Source organism: Trichosurus vulpecula, chromosome 1 (assembly GCF_011100635.1).
Source record: "Trichosurus vulpecula isolate mTriVul1 chromosome 1, mTriVul1.pri, whole genome shotgun sequence".
Classification (NCBI taxonomy): Eukaryota; Metazoa; Chordata; class Mammalia; order Diprotodontia; family Phalangeridae; genus Trichosurus; species Trichosurus vulpecula.
Window position 1 is genome coordinate 33,725,254 of NC_050573.1, and position 17,997 is coordinate 33,743,250.

General features: G+C 46.2%; 1 protein-coding gene across 2 annotated transcripts in view; it reads right to left on the reverse strand.

Moving 5' to 3' along the window:
- ACAD10 (acyl-CoA dehydrogenase family member 10) overlaps window positions 1–17,997 on the reverse strand; it is a 67,414-nt gene that overhangs the window by 12,098 nt on the left and 37,319 nt on the right. For both annotated transcript variants that reach the window (XM_036739126.1, XM_036739136.1), the window contains 6 exons: window positions 17,058–17,205; window positions 11,002–11,070; window positions 10,209–10,390; window positions 6,895–7,045; window positions 4,497–4,642; window positions 3,336–3,509 (listed from right to left, as the gene is read on the reverse strand). In XM_036739126.1, coding sequence (XP_036595021.1) covers window positions 3,336–3,509; window positions 4,497–4,642; window positions 6,895–7,045; window positions 10,209–10,390; window positions 11,002–11,070; window positions 17,058–17,205 — 870 coding nt within the window. The remainder of the gene's footprint in view (window positions 1–3,335; window positions 3,510–4,496; window positions 4,643–6,894; window positions 7,046–10,208; window positions 10,391–11,001; window positions 11,071–17,057; window positions 17,206–17,997) is intronic.

Genomic DNA, 17,997 nt, shown 5'->3' on the forward strand with positions numbered 1-17,997 from the left:
TGGTTCATTTTCCAGATGAGGAAACTGAGGCAAACAGGATGAAATGACTTGCCCAGGGTCACACAGCTAGAAGTACCTGAGGCCAGATTTGAACCCAGGAAGATGAGTCTGCCTGACTCCAGGCCAGGAGCTCTGTGCACCATGGCACCCCCTAGCTGCCACTCCCATTCCTGTTAGTTTCCCCTGTGTCTGGCCATGACCTCCATCCTAAAGACACTGTGTCTTTCTTACTGAGTTAATCTCAGCAAACACATCCTCTCGGCACCCAATATTCTTCCCAGTTGCCCTCGTTTTCAGTGGCTACCTCATCTAAGCTCATCATTTATACAAGTCTCAGGCTGCAGTAATACTAGTTTATGCTGCTCCCTGTGAGTTATGAGCCAAAGCCCCCTCAGCAGGAAGTCTGGCTCTCCATAACCATTCAAACCTCCCTGCTCTGGCCAGACTCATTTCCTCTCTAGATCATTATCAGGATACACCCGACCTCGAAGGAAAAGTCAGGAGGCTTGAATGCAGTTTTATTAGGAGCAATTTTCCCTTCTTTGAGTGGGCAAGAAGGAGCCTCTTAATGTAGTTCTCTATAATTAGACCTGTTCCCTTCTTAGAGCTGTCAGCCTCCTGTATTTTTAATAAGTCACTTGCCCTAGCTCACTGCTCCTGCTTCAATCAGTTCCAATCCCCTCATGGCCAAAGCCAGGGCTTTAGAGGGGACTGATGGGTTACTATTGCTGCCACTGCCCAAGGCTCTTCCCAAAGTGGTCGTTGAGAGAAAAGGGGGGCACCTGTACTACGAACCTCATAGCTCTGCAAAGCTGTAAAGCCTGATGCCCCTTAAAACCACTAAGAAAACGGCTGAGGAGAGGGATCCAGAGCTGAGTCTGGGGTCTGAGGGGCCGGTGCACTCACATACATCTATGCAGACACGCTGTCTGGTGGCCAACCTTAGCATCGAGTGAGGTCTGGCTCTAGGAGGGCCTAGTAAACAGGCCGAATGACTTCCTATTAGGCTTGAGACAAGCCGGTGGGATGTGCCAATGCAAAGGTTCCAGGATGGACACTGGCTCCTCAGGGGGGCTCCTAGGGGCTTCCTAATGGGAAAAGGCTCTTTAACAATAGCCAGGACGAAGGCATCCTGGGTCTGGAGTAGGGAGTAGGGAGGGCCTTCAGAGGCCCCCCCATTGTACGGCCCAGGAAACGGAGGCTTGGGGAGGCTAGGATAGATAACCACAGTAATGACGATGATGATGATGATGGTGGTGGTGATGACAGTGTAACAGAATCATAGCATCACCAACTAGTCCAATCATCCCATTTTACAGAGGAGAGGATGTCAGGTCATAGGTCAGCTCTAGAGTTGGAAGAGACCCAAAAGGCCTCCTCCATTCCCCTCATTCGAGGGATGAGGACCCTTAGGCCTTACCCCCACAGGGGTAGATTAAGTTTCCCCGGGTTACAGGACACTGGAGCAGAACAGAGTCCAAGAGAGGGCACTTTAAAAACCTTGAGAGGGAATCAGGGTACATCTGACTGTCTCCCTCCCTCCTCTTGAGGGATTCAGCAGCCATTTTATTGAATTACATACAGTTTACATTGACTATAGGGGATGGAGAAAAAGGGAAAAGATGAAAAGAATATAAAGCCCTGGTTTTTGGTGAATCTTAGCACCATCCCCCATGAGCCACAGGATCAGTTTCTTCATGTGTAAAAAGGTGATGATAAGACCCATGTGGCCTCCTTTACACAGTCACTGGAAAAGAATAAGAGGTAAAAACGTCACAGACTCTCCAGTGCTGGACATCAATAAGTCAGAGTCATTTCCGCCCAGAGGGAGGGAAGAGGATGTTCCTGGGAACTTTTTATTGTGGATTCTGATTATCTGGTGGGCTTATCAGTAATTTCCTTATTCATTTTCATGTTCGCCTCCCACTCGGAATGTTCTGGCAAAAGCCTCACTGTCCTGAATGTTTGCGCTGGCCTCCTCGCTGCCAGGTCCCTCCCCAAGCGATGCTCACAAGCTCAGGCGCCCAAGAAGGCCCTAGGACCATAGAGTTCTATTTCCTCTACTGTATTGTGTCTTTCTGTAGACCTACCCTTCCTGCCCAATGACAAGCCATGACTCACTTTCTGAGAGGGGACCAGACCTGGTTTCCATCTGTCCTTCCTCCCACAGCCCAATCGAGGCCTTATGCTCTCCATGGCTCCTTGCAGCCAGGCCTCCTCCCCAGCCTCTACTGATGCTGCAGCGATCATCTCCTCAGCAAAACCAGGATCCTCGTCTCTTCCCCCGGACCTCCACCGACCCTCTGGTAGCCTCTGACTCTCCTGACCAGCACTGGTCCTGGCTACGAGCTTCTCCCTTGGCTTCAGAGACATCCTCGTTCTCCTCCTGCCTCTCCAGCTGCTCCTTCTCAGTCTCCATGGGCTTTCCATACTATTCCCAGACCCTTAAGGCAGGAGTCCCAGTGTTCTTGGCCATTTTCTCTTTTCTCTCTCTATCCTCTCCTTCCGCCACATTCACTCCCAAGACTTCAACTGTCCCCCCTACACAGATGATGGCGAAATTGTACCTCTAGGCCCAACCGCTTTCTCAAGGCGCCTCCACCTGCCTACAGAACATCTCCGTCTGGGTTTCCCAAACTCAACATTTCCAAGCCTGGATTTCTTTTCTTTTCCTCCAAACCTCTCCCTTATACATAGAAAAGACCCACCCCCCAAAAAAGAAAGAAAAGATCCCCTACCTCCCAGGGTCATTGTGAGGACCAGATGAGACAACACGTGTAAGCAATCCGCTAACACCGCAACCCTGTCAGCTAAATGCTGGTATTGTTTTCAGGTTACAGATGAGGAAACCAAGGCTGGGATTAAGTGACTGGCCCAGGATCAAAGCAGAGGATTTTACCCACTGACACTGCACAGAAATACATGCTGGAGGGATGAATGCAAACACAGACATGTGCACAACCAATGTGGGCAACAATCCTAATACTCAGGGAGGAAAGCAGTCAACCAGGGACATACTCCCAGCAAACTGACTTTTCCATTAGGCTAAAGCCAAGGCAACAAACTCTCAGCAATCATTTCCTTTCCTTCCCACTCTGCACATCTCACACTTCCTTAGGAGGAAATAGCTTGTTTTTCGAGAGGGAATAGTGCATTAATGCTCTCAGAAATCCTCGCCCAGCCTGTTTCCCCCAGACCCCTGGGAGCTCTTGTATGGGCACAGGGCCTGTCCCTGGATGGCCTGGCTGGCCTTCCCAAAAGGCTTGCCTGAGATCACTGCAAGTTCTCCTGCTTCACACCCTCGGGACAGCTATGCAGCAGTGTGGTCTGCTTACCTTTGAGAGAACGTTTGTAGACCCCTTGTAAGATGGCAGCCATTCGGAAGAAGGAGAAGGCCATGTAGAAGTTCCAGTTTTCAGCTGCAGGGATCTCCATTTGATGGCAATACATTTTGAAATACTCCTCAGCAGTAGGAATCCCTAGCTGAGTAACATTCAGATCACTCAAACCTGAAAAACAAGAAAAAAACAGTTTGTTACTCAACAGCCAATGACATCCCTGTCCCCTGGGATTCCCATGAGGCATCATGGAATAGTGGAGACAGAGAAGTGAGGCAGACCTCGGTTCACATCCCATCTGTGTTACCTTCATCAAGTCTCTTAATTTCTCTCTGCCTCAGCTTCCTCAGCTGTAAAATGGGAGGGTTGGGCTCGATGGTCTCCAAGGTCTTTTTCAGATCTAAATCTAGCATTCCATGACCCCATGATTCTCTGAATCATCTCATTCAATGGAAACCTGCTTTGAAGTCCACTTGAGGAATTCACACATCATTTCAGCGGCCCTTTCTCTCTGAGGGGACTGGAAAGTCATTCAGGAACTATTATTCCCAAATTGGCTCCTAAAGTTTCAACTAAATTAAAGTTGGCTGGGAAGGCCCATTTTCTGAGTTCCCATCTACCTTGCGGTCAGTATTCAAGGGGATGGGTAGATGTGACCTCAGAGGAACCGTGTGCCTTGTCTATTTGTGAGAAACCTTCTTAAAGTGGGGATTTCAAAAAGTGAGGGGAGGAAATTTTGTTACAAATGAATCATTCAGCCAATCAGTACACATTTATTAAGGGCTTGCCATGTGCCAGGCACTGTGCCAAGTGCTGTAGCGACAAAGGCAGAAGAGAAACAGTCCCTGCCCACCAAGAGCTTACAGTCAGTCTACTGGGGACACAAAGGAGAATTTTCACTCTCTTCCCCCAGGACTATCGATGGTTGTGAAGAGATCTGGATATTTTAATGCTATTTTGAGTGTTCCACATTCACCCAGCAAATGCCCCCCTCTTCCTTCCCAGCTGTGTTAAGCTGCCTTCCCACAGCCCTTCCTGCCAAAGCAAAGGCCATGCCCCACTCCCAACCGGAAATGCATCTCAACAAGGTGCCTGCCTTCCCACGGCTATTTGTGGGGGAGTGGAGGCATCTTGATCCCCTTCCACAGCAGCTCGTACCTTTTATGATAGGGAAATCGGATGGCAAATAGTGAGTCAGGCAGCTGTACGCGACATCTGAGAGAGGGTCTCCTAGTGTGGACAGCTCCCAGTCCAGGACAGCCAGTACCTCGGCCTTTTCTGGATTGAAGATCAGGTTGTCTAGCCTAAGGAAGCAATAGAAAGATTGAAGAAAAATGCAAACACAACAAATATGTGTGAAGCACTGGCCATGCACCAGTGTAGAGGGCCAGCTCTGAGATAGTCCATGGTGAGAAAGGTATACGCCAGGTTTTCCTTTGAGCCTGAGCCTGTTCTTCTCTGGGCTGTGTACTCAGGATATGGGCTCTCCAACTCCCTTTTAGCTGTCCCTGAGAACGTGCAGAACGGCATGTGAAAATCCAGCTATATCCTGTTTAAGCCTCCCGGGCCTCTGCAAGGCAAGGCCAGACCGTCAAAAGATAAGAGGATGCGGCGAGGAACCGCCCTGGCAGCTGTTACCCGCATGGGAAAGAATGGTATCATTTCAGTATGGTTAGCATCTATGGACCTAAGGAACAACATGTCCCAGGGCTGCGTGAGCCACGTGGCGGGATGTTCTACTAAAGTAACAGAGCGATGCAATGCTTGGTCCACTTATCTGAGTCCATAGAGTATGTAAACTCACCTCCTCTGCTTAATTAATGGAGTTGTACTACACTCTCCCGCCTGGCCTGTGTCTTTCTTTCACTCTCTCCAGAAATCTTTTAGCACAGTGCCACTTCCACAGGCGGCACGCCAGGCCAACATAACAAGGGCTACCCTGTCTCAGACATTTCCAATAAGCTATAAGGATTCTCAGAAATCACAGGATGCTATGGAGCCCCAGAAGTTTAGAGCTAGAAGGGCCGGCTCTAAATCAGTTTGATTATTTAAATTATTTACAAATTATTTAGTTCAACTACTTTATTTTACAGATGGGGAAGCTCAGGTTCAGAGAGGAGACAGCTTGTCCTGGACCTACTGAGTGAGTGGTAAGGTCATGTTCTCCTGGCCTAGAGCTGTGAGAGACCATGGATGCTGTCATTTAGAAACTACTACTAGAAGGCAGCATGGAACCATGGTGAAAGCACCAGCTCTGGAGTCCTGCCTCAATCCTGCTGAGTGACCTTCAGTAAGTCATTGAATCTCCCTGGCGCTTGGTGTCCTCATTTGTAAGAGGAGGGGGTTGCCTCTGAGGTCCCCTTCAGCTCAAGGACTATGATTCTGTGGCCTATGAAATGGCTACATCACTCCAGCAAATGAAATAAGTGGGATTTCTGGTGCAAGGGAGCTGAAGGCCAGGGATTTCCATGGAAGCATTGAGTTTAATGATACGTATTGGTTCTCTGGGCTGTCAAATGATGGAGAGGTGAGCCTTTCCAGCCCAGCAGTTATGGGAAAATGAAGGCCCTGGTACTATCAATTTGGGGCTCGATGTCCTGGGGAAGTGGGTTTCAAACCCACTCTAATGACAGTCTCCTAGTCTAGAGGCTTTGGGGTAAAGAGTGTAGGAAAAGACAAAAAGGAAGGGACCCAACCCCAGACACCCCCCATGAGGACAGACAAAGCCCAGGCTAAAAAAGAAATATCTTTGTCTTTCTAGCAGAGCTAACAGAGGACACTGTCAGCCGCCTGAGCAGACAGAGGACCCACATGCCCACTGGAGCCAGACAAGCTAGCCCAAAGCCTTGACTGCTCCAAGAAAGTTGAGCCTATGACACTTAGAATAAATCATTCCAGGAGGCCATGGGCCAAAGCCCTCACAATAAGGGTGGAAGGAGGGAATCTCACTTGTTAAAGTAGGGAAGAGAAGACTGATTTCAAATTCATGCAAATTCTATCTTCAAAATACTATTTAAAAAAACAAACAAACCTGCTCAACAAAGTGCTTTTACTCAGTTCTCTCGGGGAGAAAAGGGTTAAAATAATTAGAGAGATTACAGTTTGGCCTGGATACAGATCACTCTGGCTTCCTAAGTGCTTATGTGAAGTGGGAAAACATTACAAACCAATCAAAGGTGCAATTAGTTGATTCCAAAGCAAGACAGGATCAAGCCAGAAGCACAAGCTGGATGCCAGGCCCTCCTGGCTCTGCTAGAGACTGACCACACATCAAAGGCCTGAGCAAGTAACTGGCTCTATTTCATTGGTTTCAATACTGCAAAATGAGAACCTGGTCAATCACTGACTGACCTTTGGGTCAAGTTTGAAGGTCCACTTCTTCCCCTTCGTGATTGGATAGACTGGCAGGGTGGGGCTCTAACTGATCACATGAGCATGAACACCTTCTAACTACAAACTGGATCCAAACCACCAGTGAAACCAGGGCACACAGTCTTCAGCTAATCATGAAGCCTTCTCACTTTAAAATCTCTCCTGTTTTTTCATAGGTTTCTACCTGAAATCTCCATGCACCACTGTTGTCTTCTGTGTCTTGGGCAGGTGCTGTGGGAGCCATTCGATGAGCTGCTCCATGGCTGGGATCATGCCAGTTTCTGTGGCTCGGTACTGCTTGGTCCAGGTTTGAACCTGGCGTTGAATATAGTCCCCTAAAACAAAGAGGTTTGGAATACAGGTGGGATACACAAAAGACTTCAAAAGTCTTGAAAAATTAGTCCATGGAGGAGCTTGTAAATCTTATTTCAGAATGATCAGATGGACATAAATGAAGTTTTTCAACTATAAAGGTTGGCCCTGACCCAGACCCTGCCCTGGGAGGGAAAGGACACCAAGAGGATGGATTGATTACCTGCTAAAGAGAACAAAGGCCTAAATAATACCAACATCTTCCATTTACACACTTGTTTTGTACCTTTTCAAAGCATTTTTACATATTTTATCTCACTTAATTCTCATGATATTTCTAGAATCATAAAATGACAAAATTCTAGGTCTGTGAGGTCAACTACTTCAGCCCCATCATTTTACCTTGTTGATGAGGAAAAAAACTGCAAGGCCTTCTGGGATGGGGATGCCCCAGGGTGTTCCCAATCAAGCCAGAAAACCTGGTTCTGCTGTCCAATAAGGAATCAAATAAATATAGTGGGACTGAGGAACAGGGTAATTCCTTGACTCTACATTTCCCTCCCCCTCCAACTCTTCATAACCAAAGGAGTGAGGTCTTCAAGCAGTACAGATGATCATCTTTCAGATACTGGGGAGAGGATTTCTGGTCAAGGACAAATTGGACTCTAGAGCTACTGAGATTCCACCTCTGAAATTCTGTGTTACAAGAGCTTCATGGAGAGCTGTGTCATGAACAGAGAAGGTAATAAATGTTTGAGCTGAGCTGAGGACTGGTCCTGGTCTGTTCTCAAGAGCTGTAAGAACAAGTGGGGTCTCTGGGAGCTCTCCAATGTACCTCTGCTGAGAGGACCAAACCAGCCTCTGACTCTATGGCTGACCTGCTGCCTCTGCCCTATACAAATGCTGCCCTCCTGACCGTGACAAGACTTGGGACCAACTGTCCAACTCTACCCCTGCCCAGCTGAAAACTTAATTAATGTCAAAACCAGCCCTTTTCCCAGACCCAGGTCTACCCTAACTGACTCACAGCTCTGTCTGCCACCTGCCTCAGCCACAGCCCTCAGAGGCAGCTTTCTAGGCTAGAGCCCTGACACAATCAGACAAAATATCTCAGAAAGAATTGAGGATTTCCAATTCAACTTGTTTGTTACAAATGAAATATCAACTTTTTTATGCTCATCATTTTTTAAAAAATGCCTCTAGGAATGGCTGTGAGCCACTAGAAATCATTTCTCTACACTCCTATTATGGGGCTTGTTTGATGCCCAGACTTCACTGGGGCTTCCAAAACGATCAAGGTGAATGGCTTCAGGATATTCAGTTACTGTCACACGAGAGAGACTGGATCATTAATCCCAGCTAAATAATAACATCTTCCATTTACCTTTTATTTTGTACCCTTTCAAAACATTTTCACATATTTTATCTCATTTAATTCCCATGAGGTTCCTAGAATCATAAAATGATAACATCCTAGAGCTAGGAGGTCAACCACTCCAGCCCCCTTGTCGCACCTTATCAATGAAGAAAATGAGAGCAAGAGATGGGCAGTGATTTGGCCAAGGTCACCTCGCCAGCTAATGGCTGTGCTGGAGTCCCCTGCCTGCTGGCCATGGGCTGATGAACTTCTGAGAAGGCAGGGTGGACAGCGCAAGGTTACATGGGAGGATGCTTAGCCACACCAAGGCAGCTTTCCCAAGGTCCAACAGTAAGTTGACTGACTCCTTGGCTTGTGTGTTCTTCACCATCTCCCACACTAAGGCAATGGAAACAAGTAGTGATCCATAGCCAAGAAGCCTCGGCTCTAATCTAAAAGGACAGGGCTCATTGAGCTTGGGGGCCTTACCCATAGCTCTGGTCTAGGTCTCCAATGATGTGGGTGAAAGGATCCCTGGTTTCTGTGCAAACATGCAAAGTAACAAAGCACACCTGATACAGGACAGCCTTGGTTTCCCTCATAAAGGGTCTGCAGTAGTCCATGAACAGTTCATTCATCTCCCCTTACCAGTAGGTGCTGCCTGCACCCCAGGGACCCAAAACAATGGACCAAATCTGAGAGTATTTTTCCATATTGGTACTTATTTTTGAGAGGTAGCAAGCCTCCCATGGTTAAGTGCCAGGATTCAAATCAGAAAAGCCTAGGTCCAAAGCCCATACCTAAAACTCACTTGCTGTGTGCCCCTGCACAAGTCATTCCACTGTTTTGAGCCTCAGGCAACTTCCACTAGAGCAGAGGGAACCCGTAGGTGGACAAAATCAAAGACCCTTCCCCCCAACCTTCTTTGGCCTTCACTATTGAGGACGTAAAAGAAAATAAGGGAGAAGGGGAAAGATTTATAATATGGATGTCTATGAAGAGAATAAGAAAAGAAGTGATATAAAAGTGTTTGGGGGTGACGAGACCAACCTGAGAAGGGCAATACCCAAACACATAAAACTAAAGTCTGTAGTAAGGAATCCCAGAACCTCCAAGTGGGATGGGATCTCAGCAGCCATCTGGCCCAACCTGCACTGGGACAAGAATCCCCTCTACACCATCCTCAACAAAGGTCCATCGAGGGTCTGCTTGGAGATCTCCAGTGACAGAGAGCTCACCACCTCCTGAGGCAGCCTCACCCACCTTGGGACCCCTTGCATTGTTCAGAAGTTTTTCCGGACAACAAATCAAAAGCTGTCTCTATGCACCCAAACCCAGGGCTTCCCAGTTCTTTCTCCTGGAACTAAGAAGAGTAGGTCCACATCTCTTTTGGATGTTGGCCCTTTACATTTTTGAAGGTGGCTACCTCTTTTCCCCTAAATCTTCTCTGCTTTAGCCTAAACCCCACTAGTGTCTTCAGCAGATTCTTATGTGGCTAATTGTGTAGCCCTTCCCCAGCCCCCATCATCACCGTCATCACCATCCTCTGGATACTCTCTGCATCATCAATGTGTCCCCAATACGGAACTGGATTCAATATCCCAGAGGCGTCTGACTAGGGCACAGGTCAGACGGACAGCAGGACTAACACTTCCCTCATTGAGGATACCGTGCTTTTCTTAATGCAAACTAAGACAGCATTAGCTTTTCAGTACATAGGAGGCTCCTTTAAAATAGGGCTGAGAAGCAAAATTCGGTCGCTCCACAAATATAAAAAAAATCATTAGGAACAGCATTCACAAAGAGAGGGACTCTAACGTCTTCCTTACCATGCTTCCCATAGTCTTCCAGACCCGCTGCCTTGATGTCCACACTGTGAAGCTGACACAGCACTTGGTTCATGGCAGAGTAGATGGCCTTCCTCTGGCTGGGCTCCATGCCTGGAAGCGAGACATCCTTGTAGATCTGCCCAGGGCAGTACTCCATCAAGTAGAATGGCGTGCCAACGATGCTAGGGGAACACAGACAAGACTCTTAGCTGCTCTTCTTGGTTTCTAAAGGGGTCAGACCCCCACGTAGCTGGACATTCTTTCTCCTTCCGTCAGACACAAGACTATAGCAACAGAAGCTTTCTCTCAAGCCTACCCTTTGTCCACGTGAAGAAACCATCAATCAGGTTCCAAAGGTGATGGTATTGTGGTACGCATTACACTCCCCTTCCCCTGCACCCTCATGACAAATCCCTAAGCTGTCAGCGGGTCGCTCACCATGGCACACATTCAGGTTGTCCGCAAGGAAGCCTTCAACCCTGTCCAGTTAATTATTAGAATGAGCCACATGGAAAATTGGCTCAGAAATGGTAATAAGCATTATTAAATTTAAGAAAAGACAATTGCACAAGCAGGCTGTTTTCTACTCATGGAAAATAAAATGTTTTCCTCCTGTCTTGCTATGCAATTCAAACATTTTTGAATAACTGGGAAGGTGGTTGCACGGCCTCCATTTCTCCTTCTCACCTAAGTTTTCCTTTTCCTTAATTCAGCAAACCGCATGGCTGGGCCATCTAGGGGCCCTGCACCATCCTGGGAGTCTTGCGCAGAGTGGAAAAAATCCTCAAATTACCTTGAATCCTCACAGAGGTCAAGAACTTTGGGGACAGGAACTCCAGCATCACTGAGGGCTTTTATTATTCTGTAGGAACAAAAGAGGCAGGATGAGGGAGGTTAAGTCCCAACTGAGCTGAGAATGTATGTTCTTAAAATTTGTTGTTAACTTAACAGCCACCTGCATGTCCACAAAAAGGACAATCACATAACCATGCAAAAGAAGTACAAAATCAGCTATGGATCCTTTAACATGTGCCATACATCTTAACATGGTAGAATCAAAGGCACAACCAACAAACCAACAACCAATGTGCGTGTTCAGTGTCCACCTCTGAACACATCTGCATCTCTCTGTCTCTATCTCTATCTCCCTCCTCTCATTCCTCTCTCCCTTTCTGTCTCCTTTTTCTCACTCTCTCCTCCCTCTCTCCCCTCTCTCTAATTCCTTTCTTTCTCCCTCCTCTTTCCCTCTTTTTTCCTCCCTCCTCTCTTTATCAGTCTCTCTTCTTTCTCCCTCCTCTCCTCTCTTTCTCACTTTCTCCCTTTCCTTTCTCTCCCTCTATCTCCCCTCTTTTCTTTTCTCTCCTTTCTTTTTTCTCTGTCCTCTCTCTCTTTTTCTATCTTTCTCCCTCTCTCTTCCCTATACTCCACATCTATGTGTTTCACACACATGCACACACATTATTGTTGTTGTTTGTCCTTCATTCTGGAAGAGGACCTTGACATCAGGGAGGTGATGCCATGTTAAAAATTGGATTTAAGTGAGGGAGGGCTGTGCAAAGTCACCAGCCTCACTTTCTCCTCCGGAGCCATCTGGGTCCAGTGGCTGGTATGAATCGCCGTTATACTCAGTGCTCAAATGGATCTGCATTCTCCCCGATGTGAGTATTCCCTCCAGTCTACCCAGGTCTGCTCATCCTGAGCAGGTCTTGCCTGGGTTGTCCCCTAAGTTTGTCATAGGTTCGCTTCACATTCTTGGGGCCTTTCCTGGGTTCTCCTAACATCCCGAGGAGGTCAGGAGAGGAACACAGAGGCTGTCCATAGTTTGTCCCTCACTCTCACCATAAAGCTAGTCTATCTGACTATATATATCACATTGTTTCTTCTTCCTAATTCCATATATATATAATGTGGTGCACTACTGCTGGGGCAGCTAGGTGGTGCAGTGGATAGAGCATCAGGCCTGGAGTCAGGAAGACCTGAGTTCAAATTTGGCCTCAGACACTTACTAGCTGTGTGGCCCTAGGCAAGTCACTTCACTCTGTTTGCCTCAGTTTCCTCATCTGTAAAATGAGCTAGAGAAGGAAATGGCAAACCACTAATGAATCTTTGCCAAGAAAATCCCAAATGGGGTTGTGAAGAGTCGGACATAACTGAAACAACTAAACAAAAATGTGGTGCAGCCTACTTGATATTTATGTATGTCTGTATACACACACCTGTATGTATATGAATACGTACATACAGAATTAAACTCTGAGTCCTACTGTGGTGATGCTCCATCATAGCAAAGAGCTGGCTGCCCCCACGAGCTCAAAGGCCACACTGGGGGAGTGGAGGCTGACGCAGCTCCTAGCAAATTGGAAAGGTTTGAGGCATGGAGCCTGCACAGATGACCTTTATATCCAAGGTCCACAGTCAACAGGCTCGAACAGGTTGACTGCAGACAATGAATTTTTCAGCCCCACCAACACTTAAAGATCATCCTCAAGGTTACTGAGGGGGATGGAGACTGTCCCAGGGAGAGGAGAACTACAGGTCACCAAAATCCTGAAATACTGACATACGGGCTACCCTGTTTCAGCTGAGCATGCTTTGAATCTCTCCATAGAAATCTTTAAGCACACACTCCATACTTGTCACTTGTTGTATCTATAACATTCCAATGATTACCACAGCATAATTCACTCAGCCTTTCTCTAACCATGGACTTGTAAGGTGTTCCCAATTACCTCTTATTACAATTAAAAGGGTTATGGACATTTCTCTACCAAATGGTCTGTTTTTCCTTTTTTTTTAAAAAAAATTTAATTTATTTAATATATTTAGTTTTCAGCATTGATTTTCACAAGAGTTTGAATTACAAATTTTCTCCCCATTTCTACCCTCCTGCCCACTCCAAGATGGCATATATTCTGGTTGCCCTGTTCCCCAGTCAGCTCTCCCATCTGTCACCCCACTCCCCTCCCATCCCCCTTTCCCTTCTTCTCTTGTAGGGCAAGATAAATTTCTACACCCCATTGCCTGTGTATCTTATTTCCTAGTTGCATGCAAAAACTTTTTTTTGTCGTTGTTTTTGAACATCTGTTTTTAAAACTTTGAGTTCCAAATTCTCTCCCCTCTTCCCTCCCCGCCCACCCTCCCTAAAAAGGCAAGCAATTCAACACAGGCCACATGCGTATCATTATGTAAAACCCTTCCACAATACTCACGTTGCGAAAGATTAACTATGTTTTGATCCTTCCTAACCTATCCCCCTTTATTGAATTTTCTCCCTTGACCCTGTCCCTTTTTGAAAGTGTTTGTTTTTGATTACTTCCTCCCCCTGTCTGCCCTCCCTTCTATCGTCCCCCCTTTTTTTCTTCTTCCTCCTTCTTTCCTGTGGGGTAAGATACCTGATTGAGTGTGTATGGTATTTCCTCCTCAGGTCAAATCCAATGAGAGCAAGATTTACTCATTCCTCCTCACCTGCCCCCTCTCCCCTTCCTAGAGAACCGCTTTTTCTTGCCACTTTTATGTGAGATAATTTACCCCATTCTATCTCTCCCTTTCTCCCTCTCTCAATATATTACTCTCTTATGCCTTAATTTGACTTTTTTTTTAGATATCTTCCCTTCATATTCAACTCACCCTGTGCCCTCTGTCTATATGTACATATATATACATATATATGTAGACACACACATGTATATATATGCGTACACATATATATGCATATTCCTTTCAGCTACTATGATATTGAGGTCTCATAAATCACACACATCATCTTTCCATGTAGGAATGTAAACAAAACAGTTCAACTTTAATAAGTCCCTTATGATTTCTCTTTCTTGTTTACCTTTTCATGCTTCTCTTGATTCTTGTGTTTGAAAGTCAGATTTTTTATTCAGCTCTGGTCTTTTCACTGGGAAAGCTTGAAAGTCCTCTATTTTATTGAAAATCCATATTTTGCCTTGGAGCATGATACTCAGTTTTGCTAGGTAGGTGATTCTTAGTTTTAATCCTAGCTCCATTGACCTCTGGAATATCATATTCCAAGCCCTTCGGTCCCTTAATGTGGAAGCTGCTAGATCCTGTGTTATCCTGATTGTTTTTCCACAATATTCAAATTGTTTCTTTCTGGCTGCTTGCAGTATTTTCTCCTTGAGCTGGGAGCTCTGGAATTTGGCGACAATGTTCCTAGGAGTTTTCGTTTTGGGATCTTTTTCAGGAGGCAATCTGTGGATTCTTTCAATTTCTATTTTACCCTCTGGCTCTAGAATATCAGGGCAATTTTCCTTGATAATTTCTTGAAAGATGATATCTAGGCTCTTTTTTTGATCATGGCTTTCAGGTAGTCCAATAATTTTTAAATTATCTCTCCTGGATCTATTTTCTAGGTCAGTGGTTTTTCCAAGGAGATATTTCACATTGTCTTCTACTTGTTCATTCCTTTGGTTCTGTTTTATAATATCTTGATTTCTAGCTTCCACTTGCTCCAATCTCATTTTTAAGGTAGTATTTTCTTCAGTGGTCTTTTGGACCTCCTTTTCCATTTGGGTAATTCTGCCTTTCAAGACATTCTTCTCCTCATTGGCTTTTTGGAGCTCTTTTGCCATTTGAGTTAGTCTATTTTTTAAAGTGTTGTTTTCTTCAATATTTTTTTCAGTATTTTTTGGGGTCTCCTTTAGCAAGTCATTGACTTGTTTTTCATGGTTTTCTCGCATCCTTCTCATTTCTCTTCCCAATTTTTCCTCTACTTCTCTAACTTGCTTTTCCAAATCCTTTTTGAGATCCTCCATGGCCTGAGACCAGTTCATATTTTTCTTGGAGGCTTTTAGTGTAGACTCTTTGACTTTGTTGACTTCTTCAGGCTGTATGTTTTGGTCTTCTTTGTCACCAAAGAAAGATTCCAAAGTCTGAGACTGAATCTGAGTGTGTTTTCGCTGCCTGGCCATGTTCCCAGTCAACTTACTTGACCCTTGAGTTTTTCTTTGGGTTATGACTGCTTGTAGAGCAAAGAGTACTTGGTTCCAAGTTTGAGGGGATGTGCTGTTGATTTCAGAGCTATTTCTATACAGCCAGCTCTGCCACACCAGCACTCCTCCTTCCTCAAGAACCACCAGCCAGGACCTGACGCAAATCTTAAGCAGGCTCTGAACTCCTGTTCTGATCCGCCACTTAATTCCTCCCACCATGTGGGCCTGGGGCCGGCAGTAACTACAGCTGTAGTTCTGTAGCTGCACCACCCCTGCTGCCCCTGGGGTGGTGGCCGAACCACGAACTGTCCCCTGCAGCTTTTCCCACTAACCTCTGTTGTCTTTGGTGCTTGTGGGTTGAGAAGTCTGGTAACTGCCGCAGCTCACTGATTCAGGGCGCTAGGGCCTGTTCCGCCCGGCTCCCTGTCTAGTTGGTCCTGCCACTGCCCACGCTGAGCTCTGCTCCCCTCCTCTCCATGCGCGATAGACCTCATCCAGCGACCATCCAGGTTGTCCTGGGCTGGATCCCTGCTTCTCTCTGCTATTTTGTGGGTTCTGCAGTTCTAGATTTGTTAAGAGCCATTTTTATTAGGTTTTTGGAGGGACATGGTGGGGAGCTCACGCAAGTCCCTGCTTTCCAGCTGCCATCTTGGCTCCGCCCCCCTGTTTTTCCTTTTTAAGAACCCTTTGGAGCACCGAGTCAAAAGGCATGTTTCCTTTGGGGGCTATGGTTATCACATCGCTCTCCAAAAAGTCTGCCCTGTCTCTGGTCTCACCACAGATGTACCACAGCACCACCTCCTCATGTCTCTTCCAGTATTGAATGTGATCATCTCCCCCCTATTCTTGTTAACTCCGTGAGTGTAAAGCTGGCACCTTGTCGGGCATGACGACATGGCGGATGGAGAGCCAGCCCTGGAGGCAGGAATAATAATAGATGGTATTTGTATAGCACTTTAAAGTCTGCACAGCTCTCTGCAAAGATCAGCTCACTTTTTCCTCACAACAACCTGGGAGGCAGGTGCTCTTAGGATCCCCTTCTTACAGATGAGGAGACTGAGGCAGAGGGGAAGTGACTTACCTAGGGGCACACAGCTAGTGTCTGAGACTAGATTTGAGCTCAAGTCTCCAGGACTCTCAGCACAGTGCTCTTGGAGATATTCCCTGCCATGCAGCTCCCTCTGTGAGAGGCCCAAATGAAGGTCCCTTCCCTTCTCTTTTTCTAAATGTTTCCAGCTCCTCATTTCTCACTGGCTGCACTCCTGGTAGACTTTTTTGAGGTTTCCACCATGCCCCTCTGTAGATACCTTCCAGCCCATCCCTTCCTTTTCGGTTTCCTTTTGCATGTCCTATCCTCAAACAGACTGGAAGCTCCTTGAGGGCAAGAATTGACTTTCTTTTTGTCTCTGCAGCTCCAGTGCTTAGCACAGTGCTTGGTACATAGGACATGCTTGAAAAATGTTTGTTGACTATTGACAAAACAAATTGTTTTGAAGTGGAGAGCGACTATTCCACATAGGGTACATTGCAAACCAAGGCGGGTTAAGATGAAAGGATGGAAGGAATTAAATTGGAGGTAAACAGATGATCACAATTAGTGCACAGATGATGGGACACTCTCCTCCCCCAGCTCTGCTGGAGAAGCCCAGCTGCTCACAGACATCTGTGCCCTTAGAGTAATGCTAACAGAAAAAAAACAGAAAAAAGGAGATGCATAGATAAAGTGTGGCATCTCAAGTGATTGGAAATATCTCAAACATTTACCCTTGCATCTTGTTCAATTTCTAAGGCATTTCTCTAGGATTCTGACTGGGTGGCCAGGGCCTCAGTTGGCAGTGCAGCACCTTCTTATATGAGCTGCCAGAGAGAAGAATGTGCTGCCCTGAGGAGGTACCTGAATTCCCTCTCCACAGCATGGGCAGAAGGAAGGAGTTTTCCTGGTGGCTTCTTCCTCAGGACCAAGTGGTGATTGGCCAACCTGATGGAGTAAGTTGGATTGGACTGCCCATGGCTGAACTGCAGGACTTCCAAGGGACCTGAAACTATAAAAGACAAAGGCAAAATTCAAAAAGGTGGTCAAGGAAAAAACAAAATATCCTTTCTTTCCAATTTTACCTTACAAGAGACTATTTCCCACAGAGAAAAAAAGGCATTTCTAAGTTGCACATTAGAATGATGAAATCCCTATGACACCCATTTAGGGGTGAGTAGGTAATAGAATAGGGGGGTAGTATATACCCAAACCTCCTAAGATGATGCCTCTCTATGTACAGAAGCTGTTTCTGGGAAATTGGAAGTCATAGATGTTTGGTGTTGGCCAACCACATGGCTGAAAGTAACCAGAATTGTTGGTGTGTGTAAAACCACCCAACTCAGGCTTTTGCTGCATTTGCATCTGAGGAAAGAGGTAACGCCTTCATTCACACTACGGTATGAGGGGGGAGGGGGAAGGGCTTTAGGGCCTCCTCCCCACCTAACAATGTGTCTTGGTCTTTGGTCTTTCCTTCATTCTTTTCTATTCCAGGTGTAGGAAGTGGAGTCTCTGACCTGGGCCAGGCACTTGTGAGCTATAGAGATCTGGGAGACCAGGAATCCAGGCCAGGTGTTGTGGCCAGTCCATCAGAAGCTGGCAGAAAATCAGGGCTTTGGATGTGATGTGGTGGGATTAACAATATGTATGAACTGAGCTAAATAGTGAGCGTAATTCTTCTCCCTCCTTGCTCCCATCTATCCAAACATAGGTGGTGGTGGTGGGGATTGCACCCTGGTGGTGATGGGACAAATGTTGAATGATTTTTCTTGCTACATCTTTTTTTTTTTAATCAAGATTTTTT